We start from the raw sequence: 13,647 nt of genomic DNA, 5'->3' as shown, positions 1-13,647 counted from the left end.
TTTTCTTTCGGGGTGGGGGGCAGGGCATACTGTGCGGCTTGCAGGGATCTTAGTTCCCTGACCAGGGATTGAACCTGGGCCCTTAGCAGTGAAAGCGTGGAGTCCTAACCACTGGACCGCCAGGGAATTCCCTATTCTCAGCCCTTTTTAGAGCCAGTTTACCAATCTAAAACATAGATCTAACCATGTCAGTCCTCTCTTAAAAATATTCATGTTTCTGCATTCCCTGCATAATAAAATCCAAATTACTTAGTGTAGCATAACTTCCTGACTCCAGTTTGCCATCTCAGTCTCATTTCCAGACGTCCATCCTCCTCTGACCCTCCAACCATTTCTTTTTATTTATTTATATATTTATTTATTTATTATTTTTGGCTGCATGTCAGGTCTTAGCTGCGGCATACAGGATCTTTCGTTGTGGCACGCGGGCTTCTCTCTAGTTCTGGTGTGCGGGCTTCTCTCTAGTTCTGGTGCACGGGCCCCAGAGCACATGGGCTCTGTAGTTGTGGCACACGGCCTCTCTAGTTGTGGTACACCGGCTCAGTAGTTGCGGCACATGGGTTTAGTTGCCCCGCGGCATGTGGGATCTTAGTTCCCCAACCAGGGATTGAACCCGCGTCCCCTGCATTGGAAGGTGGATTCTTAACCACTGGACCACCAGGGGAGTTCCCAACCATTTTTTGAATATGGCATTAGCTTTGTCTCCTCTTGGTCTGACAGGCCTTCTATTCATCCTTCAAACCCATCACTCCTGCCACGTCCTCTTTAAATTCTTCCCTCTAATCCTCCCAAGAGTTATGCTTCCTCATCTTTGCTTTCATACAACTTTATTCATATCACTGATGCATCCCTTACCAAATTTAATCGTTGTGTGGATGTCCATCTCCTGTCGGAAGATCCTGTGCTGCTCAAGGGCAAGGACTGCGTTCCCTTTACCTTTGTGTCCTCAGTTCATCATACAATGCCTGCACATAGTAGATATTCAGTAAAAGTATTTTGTGTAAATGCATACATGACTTGGAGAGCCTGGAAATGAAAATAGTTGGATGAACGTGTGTGGGGCTGTGTGCACAGTCATGTGCTTGAAGGTTGCCTTCAGCAACTTTTATGAGATGCTGCAAGTTGAGAAGAAATCAAAGAGAAGACAAGTTTCTTAAGGGACTAGGAATCTATATTTTCCCAGGAAGCAAACATTCCTGTTTTCAGCTGTCTAATCATGATGGATAGATTCTAGGCACTCCAGGGAAGGTACCTCAGCAGCTTCACATTTTGTTTATTTCCAGAACCAAACATTAACAGTCAAGGTGGTTACTGTCCCCGGGGAGTAGAAACCTGCTAAGATGAGGACTCCCGTCAGCAGGACTGTTGAAATGCATCTGTGCTCATGCATGGATCTGCCCAAGACAGTGGGGGAGTGGACAGAAGAGGGATGACAAGGAAAACAGCAAGGAAAGAGGAAAGCCCTCTCCCCTCCCCCAGGGGAGGGTATGTTCATGGCTTGTGCTTACAACTCTTGCTGGGTCTCCTCTTTGCCTTAGGTATGGTGCTAGGTGCCCCAGAAGTGTGCAGCCAGGTCACCTCATCCCAGTCTGTCCGGGGCCTTCTCCCTTGTACTGCCCAGCAGCAGCAGCCGCAACAGCAACTTCCTGCTCTCCCACCCACGCCTCAGCAGCAGCCACCCTTGAATAATCACATGATCTCACAGGTGAGTCACCACTCGGTGCCAGAGCCCCCTCCGCTCTGATTCAAGCAAGCTCTGGAGGTACAGTCATGTCTCTTGTGCTGTGGGTGGCAGGAAAGATCTGTTTTTGGAGATATGCCACTCCCTCCCCCACCTCTTGTATGTGAGTTGTGGGGAGAGAAGAGGAAGGGCAGAGGTTTGGCCAAAGTGTTCTTAGTAGCGTCACCCTGGGAGTTGTTTTGCTTTATATTTCCTTCTCTTCCTCCTGAGAACTGTCAGTGGGACCTTCTACCCTATTCCACATTTCTACTGTACTCCGTCTCCCTCTATCCTGTGTAATTAGCAAAGCGATTTTGCTCCCTATATCCATACATGGAGCTTGAAAACATCACAGCTCCTACCATAGTCTAGCTGAGTGTATTCATATGGCTGTTGGCCCATAAACAAATATTTATATGTTGGCGTTTGGGGGAAAGGAAATAGCACTCATTAAAACCCCTGCCATAAAGCACAAAACCCCCCAATGTTGTCTTTGTTTCCTGAGAGAAAAAGAGCTCTCTCTTTCTCCTTCTGTTGCTGGCCTGTTAGATGTTGGTACCAACTAGGGTTTAAGTTTTGCTTCTGTGGAGACCATGCAAGTCATCAGCATAAGAATCAGATCCTATTCTAAGCTGGAACCTCCTCGGTGTTTTAGGTTTAAAGTCTCCTTAATACTCTGAGGAGAGATGCTGAGATCTTCACTTACTCTTTTCTTCCATGAATAGAGCGCTTTATGAATAGAGCCTGTACTTTATCCTGAAGTATTTATTCTCTGGTAGTCAGGAAGCCAATATGTCCATATTCTTTTCTGCTGCAGTTTAAGTTCTCATTTCACCTCCCAGGCTCCCTCATCTCCCTGCTCAGTTAGTCCAGCTTGGCCTCAGATATATCTCTTCCATAGGTACAAGAAGCAAGTCCTAAGCCCTGATACCCCAGGGAGTGGAAACACCCCAGAATGGCCCATTACGACCCCATTCATACATTGGGAAATGAAGCTAAAGTAAAGAACAGTGAAGATGTAGGAAACTCTGCTTTGTGGCTTAACGTAACACACATGTCGATCATTGCAAGTCCTTCATCTCAGTCCCTAAATCAGTTTCTCTGTAGTCCTGACTTTCTTTCTTATTCTACCACCATCTGTCTACCACCTCATTAAGTCTCATTCACATTAGCTTACCTCGCTCCATACTGAAGCATAGCATGTGTGTGTGCTTTTTTCCCTGTCTGTGTCTTAATTCAGACCTGTGAGTAAACTCTGAACTTCTCCCTCCAGTCATCCCCTACTGTTTCTGTGTGAGTGTCTCACTTTTTTAAGGTTCCAGTGTTTTTTTGAGTTTTCTGAAATGTGTGTATTTTAATACAGTTCTGTTCCCTTTTCTCCCTCTTAGTCTTCCATCTGTCTCCTCCTTCCATCCATATCTAGAAACAGACAGCAAGAGTGGGAGGGGGATAAAGAGATAAGTAAAGAGACTAACCAGTGGGGACTGAAAAGCTTTTAGATAGAATGTTCCGGTAACCGGCCCTAAATCCCAAACTTTTACTCAGATTCTGTCCCTGCTTCTGAATCATGAGGGTCAGTGGGTCAGTTCTTGGTATTGATTGATCATCCACAGGCAGTACAGTGCTAGGTTAGGTCCTATAGACTGGGGACAGGGGAAAATTATTTGGTACAGAGATCTCAGAAATTTATTCTTGCAATTAATTGTGATCACAAATGCCAAACTAAAAAATCTTATGCTTGGTTAAGTTTTGGTGTCTTTGAAGCACTTATGGTAGCTGCTAATATAATACCATTATATTATTATATAATGGTATTCTCTTTATCCCTTTATATTCTCTTTATCCCTTTCTTCCTCTTCCTACTGCCTTTTTCTTTCTTCCTTCCTTTCTCTTTTTCCCTGTCTCTCAGCACTGGTAGCTCTCCAAACTCAAGTTGCTGAGCCCCAGAATACTTACTGTTTAGTTTCTCAAATGGTACGTAACAGTGAAGAGATGGAGGAAGTGACCACACACACACATATACTACTGTGCTTACTCTAAAGGTTTTCCTTTTGAAGAAAAACCTTTAGCTCTGTAGCAAAAAGCATTTGCTCCAGGCCTGGGGTCAGTGCTGGCTAAACTATGCTCTTTCTCTTCTTGGAAGGCCTCTGCCGTCAGAGTAGGCCTCCATATCACATATCAGTAGAACATTTGAAGCCAAGGGGTGAGACTGAGGATTAAAGGACCAGTGGCTACCTTTTGCACAATTAACTTAGAGTAGACCTCTTGAGAAGGAGTCCGCTGAGCCTCTCCATGGAGTCCAGTCAGGATCAAAGAGCCAGTGATCTAGCCCAGAAGTCACCAGTAGGTGGCAGTCACATCCCTCAGGGCCAGTCTTTGGCTTCCCCGTGGTTTTTTGAAGTTCCCTAACTGGTGTTCGAGACTCTCTAAGAAGAGAACTGTAGCTGAGAGTAGTGGTAGAATAACTTAAAAATAGCACTGAGACGCCTGCCTTTACCACTACCCTTCCTCAGTTGGGAGAGGACTAACAGAGGAGCATCCTTTCTTCTCTCTTCACTTTTTACTCAGAACTCACAAATGGGAGGAAGAACAGGCAGAGTTGTTTTACCACTTCCCTGTCCCTAAGACCTCCCCTTGTCCCCCAGAGAATGTAAGGCCTGAAGTATGGCAGGCCCTCCCCGAAGAAAGAAGTGGATTAGGATAATAGAAAATGGGTCTAAAAGTTACCAGCACAAGTAGCTCAGGCTGAGCAGCTTGGCCAGCAGTTATATTTGGAATGCCACTGGCTTACAGAAAATAGGTGTGCCAGGAGAGCCGAGAGCTTATTTCAAGGCTGTAGCATTCTCTCTCCCACGTCACACAGTGGATTCTCAGTAACTTTTTCCTAGCCAAGATGACTTACATTTTATTTAATGCAGATATCAGGAGTATTCTCCATCTTGGATGTCTTCTAATTCCTGGACTCTCTGCCTCTGGAACTGTTAGTCCCCTCTGTGAAAGCCTGTCCCAGGAGATATGTGGCAGGAGAGTATTGATACCTTGGTCCCCCACAACTCTTAATACTCTGCTTTGGAAAGAGGAAGGAGAGTTACACAAACAAAAAGATGTTTATGTAATTTTGTTTGACTTCTTCCTTTACCTCCTCCCTACTGCTAGAGTGGAAAGAACATATGTCAGGCAGAACTAGGTTCCCATCCCTGCTCTGCTGCATTAGCTGTGTGATCCTGGGTGTATGATTTAATTTCCCTGAGCCTTACTATCTTAACTGCAGATACAAGTTATCTTATCTCCCTATAGGATTATTGTGAGGTTGTAATGAGATAATGTATGTAAGTGAGACAATGTATATCAGTGTTATTTCCCCTTCTCTTCATAGCTTCTCCAGAGGCTATGACTGGAGAACCGATGAGGTGATTGAAATAGCTAGAGGGGAAGACGAGAGAGAAAAAAATAACTCCCCATTAGTTGGTTTAGAACACACCATGTTCCTAATAAGCAAGTCCTCCTGCTTGAGGCTAGTGAAGGGACTGAAGGAACAAAAGCTAAAACTAGGCTATTTATATTTTATTCTTAAATCCCTCCATGTTTGCTTATGGGAGCATTTTTCATACTGCCCTCACAGCCTGGAGGAGCATAGAACAATCACTGGAGCAGGAGGAAGTAGGTGTGAACTGGCTTATTTTTCCTTCTCTGCCCTTGGGAGGCTGATGATCCTTGTGAATGAGCACTTCCTTCAGGAAAGCTGTGGTGTGAAATCAGGAGCATGCCTGGGAGAGCCGAGCCAGACCTTGGATGACCCTACAGAAGCGGGAATCCCTTCTCACGTGGGCATTCAGGGAGGGTTATGCGCCCCAGGAATCCTATGCTCAGGAAAAATGCTTGGGGAAAAAGCTGTGTTTGGGATCAGGCGGCAGACCCTGGCTCTGAGATGCTCACAACAGCTGCAGAGTTCTGAGTGGCTAATGGGGCAGAGTGCGCAGTGCGTCTGTACTTACAGGAGAGATTGCTTATTTGTCAGAGATGTGAAAACCATGAGCTGTCCTGGACTTGGTCTCCAGTCTGCTCAGAAGCTTTACTTTTCATGTGAAATTTCTTTTATGATTAACCTTGTTGTTCCTTCCCTTTCCCTCCCCATCTCTGCCCCACCCCCACCCCTGCCTATGCCTCTCCCTGTACCTCCCTTTTCTCTTCCCTTTCCACATGTCTCTCTGCTGGTCCACAGCCAGTCCCGGCTCTGCAGCCCTCTCCACAGCCTGTTCAGTTCTCTCCAGGCTCCTGTCCCCAAGTCCTTCTGCCAGTCTCTCCGCCCCAGCAGTACAACATGGTATAAACTCCATTCCCCCTTTTTGTCTTGTCCGTGTGTGGCCTGTGTCTGGGCATGTCTGGGTCAGTCTGTGACAACCGTGCAAAACAGTTGTGCTGTTTAGAGGACCATTGTTAGAAGGTATTTCTTCTTGAGGGGCCAGCACAGGCTGAACTATACTTCATTCTAGTGACCTCATAACAGTACTTTAGGCATCAAAAGATGCCTAAATGTAAGACAGAGAAGAACACTGAATTCCCCTGAGTTTCAGGACAGGGAACAAAATCAGATGTTGGTCTAACCTGGGCTCCTCATCCTCTCTACCATGTGCATCCTTCATCTCATCTGCTCCCAGGACATGTCTGAGGAACCCAGTTTATTCTGTACAGAATGATTCTTTATAGTTTCCTTTAAAAATAAAAACACAGGGACTTCCCTGGTGGCACAGTGGTTAAGAATCCACCTGCCAATGCAGGGAACACAGGTTTGAGCCCTGGTCCGGGAAGATCCCACATGCCGCAGAGCAATTAAGACCGTGCACCAGAACTACTGAGCCTGTGCTCTAGAGCCTGAGAGCCACAACTACTGAGCTGCGTGCCACAACTACTGAAGCCTTCGTGCCTAGAGCCCGTGCTCTGCAACAAGAGAAGCCACTGCAATGAGAAGCCTGCGCACCACAACGAAGAGTAGCCCCCACTCACCACAACTAGAGAAAGCCCGTGCGCAGCAATGAAGACCCAACGCAGCCATAAATAAATAAATAAATAAATTTATTTTTAAAATAGTTGCAGATTTCTCTGGCACGACTGGTAAAAACTTAAAATGTTCCCCTATTTTACTATATTATTTTACATGAAAAATATCCTCTTCTGTTGAATAGCACATGCTGTTTAAATTGTTCGTACCCTGACTACAAATCCTCTGAAGATCTGATTTGTCTCATAGTTGATAACTTCTATCATGGTTATAGGAGCCCTGATTTTTTTTTAATTTTGTGTTAATCACACCTGTCTGCTTTTTTTTTTACTAGAAACCCCTCTTTCCTCCCATCTCTTATCTCCATTCTGAAAAGTTCTAGAATATGAACCTCAAAATAGTAACTGCAGTCCAGTCCTCCTGTCATCTATTCCTGCCCACTAAGGTAGCAAAATAGCTAAGATCATATCCCTGAAAAGTGAGTGAAACCACAGGAAAGCATTATCTTTTGTTTCTACTAGTTTCATTTGCAAAAGAACTTCTGCTCTGCGTGTGTATGTATATGTGTATTTTGATTACTGTCCATGGAGCAAAAAAGATGAGGAAGTTAAAAGACTAACCTATCACCATACAAGTGAGGGATGGAACACCCTCACTCTTTCTGCTTAGAGAAGAGGGCTGAGAGAGAAGGCAATTACAGACCAGCCAGTCAGTCTCGCCCTCCAGCTGGCCACTCACCCTGGCCTCCTTGCAGAGGTGAGAATTGGAAGTGGTTTCTGAAGGGCAGGAGAACTCTAGGCAAGTGTCAGAGAACAGGGGTGGAAATGATTGCAAGAGGGAGTAAGGAGATGAGCAGCAGGCGTTGGGAGCCCACCAGTCTTTCCACTGCATAGGCAGAGCTGGGGAGCCACATGAACCCACCCATAATCCACGCAAGGTGTTGTCTGGGTCCTTTATTATAAAAACGAGATTTATGACAATGTAGGGGCCCTTTGTATGGTTGGAGGCATGAGGAAGACAGGAAATGGAAAGATTTTGTAGGGTTTTTTCCCTACTAATTTGTCCTGTTTTCTCTATATATAGAAGTTGTGTCATTGCTCCCATCTCCCCAGGACTAATTCTAATAAAGATCATAATCAGAGTGACCATTGTTACCCCATATGTGGTAGGGAGACTGGGTCTGGAGTTGGGCTTCAAACAGCTGTTCAATTCATGACAATTTAAAACACCCTATGAGGGCTTCCCTGATGGCTCAGTGGTTAAGAATCCACCTGCCAATTCAGGGGACACGGGTTCGAGCCCTGGTCCGGGAAGATCCCACATGCCGTGAAGCAACTAAGCCCATGCGCCACAACTACTGAGCCTGTGAGCCACAACTACTGAGCTGCGTGCCACAACTACTGAAGCCCACACACCTAGAGCCCATGGTCTACAACAAGAGAAGCCACTGCAATGAGAAGCCTGCGCACCGCAACAAAGAGTAGCCCCCCCTCGCCACAACTAGAGAAGGCCCGCGCGCAGCAACAAGACGCAACACAGCCAAAAATAAATAAATTTTTAAAAAAACACTTGTGAAAAAAATAAATAAATAAAACACCATATGACAGAGGCTTAGGGCTAAAAAGCGTCTCCTAGGGCACACATGCAGGAGTGTCCCAAATTGGTGTAAGGAAGGAAGGCTGTAGAGAGGGCTACTATTTCTGTCTGTCTGTGATAAAACCAAAGACCTGGGGTTTGATATGACCTCAGTCTTTGGGTCTCCCTCACTCTCTCAACAGACAGATGATCTCAGCAACCCCTTTGGACAAATGAGCCTTAGCCGCCAAGGTTCTACCGAAGCAGCTGACCCATCCTCAGCTCTGTTCCAGCCCCCACTTATCTCCCAGCACCCTCAGCAGACTAGCTTCATCATGGCTTCTACAGGACAGCCCCTCCCTACTTCCAGCTATTCCACCTCTAACCATGCACCACCTACTCAGCAAGTCCTGCCACCCCAGGGCTACATGCAGCCCCCTCAGCAGGTGAGTGGCTTGGGTTCCCAGTTTAAATCACTAATTCAGGGACTTCCCTGGTGGTCCAGTGGTTAAGATTCCGTGCTCCCAATGCAGGGGGCCCAGGTTCGATCCTTGGTCGGGGAGCTAGGTCCCACATGCTGCACCTACAGCCCCCATGCTGCAACTAAAAGATCCCACATGCCACAACTAAGACCCGGCGCAGCCAAATAAATAAATATTTAAAAAAAAATAAATCACTAATTCAGTTTGTCCAGTATTATAATCCTTCTTTCTTCCTCTAGTTTAGACAGATCAGAGGGGATAACTGTCCCCTACCTACCTCCATTTCCCCACCTTGACTTGAGAATTTTCTTTCTAGTCAGAAGGCCATCTTTCAAATAACACAAGTCCTTCCTGTTCTGTTTCAAACTTGTATACGAATGCTGCAATTGCAGGCCCAAAATAGCTCCGTTTACAGATTTCTGGGAATTAACCGTGATGTATTTAATAGTTTGGGGATGTTGAGGCTGAATTTGAGGGACTTTCTGATACATCTGTTTCCTCTTACCATAGATCCAGGTTTCTTACTATCCCCCTGGACAGTATCCTAACTCCAACCAGCAATATCGACCTCTCTCTCACCCGGTGGCCTACAGCCCCCAACGTGGTCAACAGCTGCCTCAGCCATCCCAGCAACCTGGTAAGAGGAACCGCTGATGTATGAAGGTAGTGAGTAAGGGAAGGGGGGAGACTGGGAAAGAGAATTACCTTCGCTGTTTAAAAAGCAGGGGGGGGCTTCCCTGGTGGCGCAGTGGTTGAGAGTCCGCCTGCCGATGCAGGGGACATGGGTTCATGGCCCGGTCCAGGAAGATCCCACATGCCGCGGAGCGGCTGGGCCCATGAGCCATGGCTATTGAGCTTGCGCGTCCGGAGCCTGCGCTCCGCAACGGGAGAGGCCACAACAGTGAGAGGCCCGCGTACTGCCAAAAAAAAAAAAAAAAACTCATCAAAGAGCAGGAGGGACTTCCCTGGTGGCACAGTGGTTAAGAATCTACCTACCAATGCAGGGGACACGGGTTCGAGCCCTAGTCTGGGAAGATCCCACATGCCATGGAGCAACTAAGCCCGTGTGCCACAACTACTGAGCCTGCACTCTAGAGCCCATGAGCCACAACTACTGAGCCTGCGTGCCACAACTACTGAAGCCCGTGCACCTAGAGCCCGTGCTCCGCAACAAGAGAAGCCACTGCAGTGAGAAGCCTGCGCACCGCAACAGAGAGTAGCTCCCGCTTGCTGCAATTAGAGAAAGCCCGTGCGCAGCAACAAAGACCCAATGCAGCCAAAAAAAAAAAAAAAATAGATTTATTTTTAAAAATAAATAAAGTAAAAAAATAAAAAAATAAAATAAATAAATAAAGTAAAAAGCAGGGGGTGCAGGGGGCGGGGGCGGCAGGAATGATTAGGGTCCTGAAGAGGAACCCGTGATCTCCAGAAAAAGAAAAAGTAAAATAGAAGGAAAATTACTGAGAGAGTGTGACCTCCTAAACATTGTTGATACTATGCTAATGTCTCCTCTGCTTTGCCCATCCCTAGGTTTACAGCCCATGATGCCTAACCAGCAGCAGGCGGCTTACCAAGGCATGATTGGGGTCCAGCAGCCACAGAACCAGGGCCTGCTCAGCAGCCAGAGGAGCAGCATGGGGGGCCAGATGCAAGGCCTGGTGGTTCAGTACACTCCACTGCCTTCTTACCAAGTGGGTGCATTTTGTACTAGGAAAGATCACCCAGTCCTTGGGATGAGGAAAAGGAGGACAGTTTCCCACATCCTCCAGTCTGACAACTCAAACACTAAAACATTGTTCACTTTACCCCTGGAATTTTTAGGTTTTCTTCCTCTGAGAGAAGGCCCAGAGAGTCTGAGAACAGTCTTTATTTAAATTGTTTGGTTTTTATATAGCCATGCAAACGAGTATATGCCCAGAAAAGTAGGATCTAGAGGAAATTAGGCTCCTTCCTGTACATCACATGCCCATGGGTGAGGTTTGGAGAGGAAGGCAATGGAGGTAGCTCTAAGCATTTCCTTTACTCAGGTAAGGAGAATAGGAGTCTCTAAAGGTAGGGAAGGAGGTTAGAGTGTCCTGGTCTAGTGATGACTAGAGGCTGTTCTTTGGATGAACTCTTTGGGAGTAAGAGTGGTCATTCTCTTCTTGTCTCCACCCAGGTCACAGTGGGTAATGACTCGCAAAATGTGGTCCAGCCGCCTTTCCAGCAACCCATGCTGGTCCCTGCGAGCCAATCTGTGCAAGGGGGCCTCCCAGCAGGGGGCGTACCAGTGTATTACAGCATGATCCCTCCAGCTCAGCAGAACGGTACAAGGTGAGAACTCCCAGAGAGTTGGGGTGCATCTCCCACAGACCTTAGCAACTGTTGCACCATGGTTTTGTTTGCACTGGGAAAGAAAGGCAGGGGTAAAGATCCCAGTGATACCCTAAAGCAGGTAGAACATGAGGGAGTTCATTCTCCTTTTCTCCTTGTCATTTCGATATTTGCGTAAGAATTCATCAGCAGGAAAAATTCCTGCTTCGGAGACAGAGGCTTTATAATTTCCCCCATTTTTTGTTTTTTTAATCAGTGGGATTCAGAACTATGAGATAGAGACAGCTTATTATCTTAAAAAAGCAATTTGGAGTATACATATGTAAATTTCTCTGTGTACCTCTATATCCATGGATGAATCTGAGATAGCCTCTTTCTATATGTCTATTTATATATATCTTAGTATAGCTCATAGCTAATAGAATTTTAGAGGTAGAAGTTACCTTAGAAATGTCTAAATATTTAGACATTTCTAAGTGTCTAATAGTCCACTCCCCTTGTTTTATTTTTCTCCCTTCTTTTATAAATGAGGAAATTCCAACTAAGGATGTTAAGAAACTTACCCAAAGTCACAGAAGTAGTTAGTAGAAGCAGAGCTGGGACTAGAACTCAAGTCTGGGCCTACCTCGATGTATTTCTGTATCTCTCTCAGTGTCCACATTTCTGTCTTTTTATGTGTATGTCTCCACGTTGTCTTGAGTTTTGTGAGATTTTTCCCCATTTGTCTTTAGTTGACTATATGTGTTTGCCATTGAGAAAATATCCTAAATCTCCTTAGTTATTTTTGCCCATCTCTCTCTAGCACTTTAGCCCTGTGTGTCTGTCTCTGGCATTCTCTTCGTGTTTCTGCTGTGTTTCTCAGAGCGTGTGTGTATGTGTGTGTGTGTATGTGTGTGTGTGTAGTGTGTGTGTACGCACACGTGTATATGTTTGGTGTTTCTACACTGTTGGGAAGAGCATGTGTTACTAACATTCCATCTGTAGCACTGATTAACAGCTTCCTAATTGAAAGATGATCAAGTACAAATATATATAATTAACTTTGAACTGATGAGTGATTTTAGAAATTGCATGGCAAATTGGTCTGGGAATGGCTTGGAGCTGCCTTGACTTCCCACAGGGGAAGCTCAGGAAGCAACAGCTGTCTGCCAGGAGTTGCGTTCCTCCCTCTACCGCTTCACCACTCTTCTCTTCTCCATCTCCCCAGCCCTTCTGTGGGGTTTCTGCAACCTCCTGGCTCTGAGCAGTACCAGATGCCTCAGTCTCCCTCTCCCTGCAGTCCACCACAGATGCCACAGCAGTACTCAGGTAAGAGGATAAAGAATTGAGGGGTCTTGGGCACTGGTGAGAGCAAACACTGCTGAAGGACTTGTGCTTTAGAGCTGGGAAGGACAAAGAGAGTTCAGGGATTGGCTCTGTCCCCAGCTGTGACCCCATCATGAGGGAAGACCAAAGTCCTAGCTGGCTGGTGTTTTCCAGAGGTGCTGAAATTGACCCCTCAAGAGGTGAGGTTGGTTGCCTGATCCCTATCCCTGGGGAGTCACATGTCGATTGAGTTCCTTGTTTTCTCTCCCTCTCCCTCTCCCTCTCCCTCTTTGCTGAATCCAGCACTACACTCACCACTCACATGCCTTTGAAACACAGAGTGCTTACTTCTGTCTGTTGCACTCATTCTTCCTGTAAACAGCTTTTCTTTTCTCTTGGGAGAAAACAAGGAAGGAGGCTGATAAAATGCTTTTAAAATGCTGATAAAATCAGCATTTTATCATAAAATGCTTTTAAAATCATATCTTAGATTTGTTTAGTGGTTTTTCATATGTGCTCGGATATACTGTGTCATTTTCATTCTCACTACAACTTAGTGAAGAGGAAATTTAAGACTCAAAGAGAATAAATGACTTGCCTAAGATCACAGTCCTAGAGCTTGAACTTGGGTCTTTTCACTTTCTATAACCCATGCTGCATCCTCAGTAACACATTTTCAACAGGTTTCTGTACTCTATTCCTTTCCCTCCAGTAGGAAATAAATGGATATCATGTTAAATAGCTAAAGGCCTTCTTTGGAGGGGCCAGTTATCCCAGGTGAATAGACTTATGCCTTGCAGCCTCTCACTATCTGTCTTTGCCAAGAACTCCCCCAATACACCAAGTACAACTGCTCCTGTTTGTTTCCCTTTCACCCAACCCTGACATATCATTACGCTGTAGTTAAGTAGACTTCACGGGTTCTGGAGGGGAGGAGGTTAAGGTAGCCTCCAGCCATCCCCATGCAGCTCTATTGTGGGAATGTCAGGGTTCCCTCTTCTGGTGAGAAGGAGGTATTTTGCCAATTTTTCTCATTTTAGAAATGGAATATTTTTCACATAAGATTTTCTGTACTCTATGTTAGGTGCTCTGGAGTAGATTCCAGAATTAAGCTTGCTTACAAGACATGATTAGTTCTTACCTTCAATGTAACGACTTCTTCCTTTATCCAGACCAACCATGGATCTCTTACAGGATGAGGTTTTAAAATTCACCAACCTTTACTACTCTTCATTACATTATTGGTCTCTCTA

General features: G+C 45.7%; 1 protein-coding gene across 16 annotated transcripts in view; it reads left to right on the top strand.

The window, feature by feature from the left end:
• R3HDM2 (R3H domain containing 2) overlaps nucleotides 1-13,647 on the top strand; it is a 149,484-nt gene that overhangs the window by 126,326 nt on the left and 9,511 nt on the right. For 11 of the 16 annotated variants that reach the window (XM_082850402.1, XM_082850403.1, XM_082850409.1 and 8 more), the window contains 7 exons: nucleotides 1,539-1,705; nucleotides 5,943-6,044; nucleotides 8,498-8,740; nucleotides 9,287-9,413; nucleotides 10,307-10,467; nucleotides 10,935-11,089; nucleotides 12,297-12,397. In XM_082850402.1, the coding sequence (XP_082706528.1) occupies nucleotides 1,539-1,705; nucleotides 5,943-6,044; nucleotides 8,498-8,740; nucleotides 9,287-9,413; nucleotides 10,307-10,467; nucleotides 10,935-11,089; nucleotides 12,297-12,397 (1,056 nt within the window). The remainder of the gene's footprint in view (nucleotides 1-1,538; nucleotides 1,706-5,942; nucleotides 6,045-8,497; nucleotides 8,741-9,286; nucleotides 9,414-10,306; nucleotides 10,468-10,934; nucleotides 11,090-12,296; nucleotides 12,398-13,647) is intronic. The other 5 variants (XM_082850401.1, XM_082850400.1, XM_082850398.1 and 2 more) reach the window with 1 other exon arrangement.

This window comes from Leucopleurus acutus (assembly GCF_964270905.1).
Source record: "Leucopleurus acutus genome assembly, chromosome: 11".
NCBI classification, from domain to species: Eukaryota; Metazoa; Chordata; class Mammalia; order Artiodactyla; family Delphinidae; genus Leucopleurus; species Leucopleurus acutus.
Note: the sequence above shows the minus strand (reverse complement) of the source record. Positions and strands in the feature narration are given on the sequence as shown.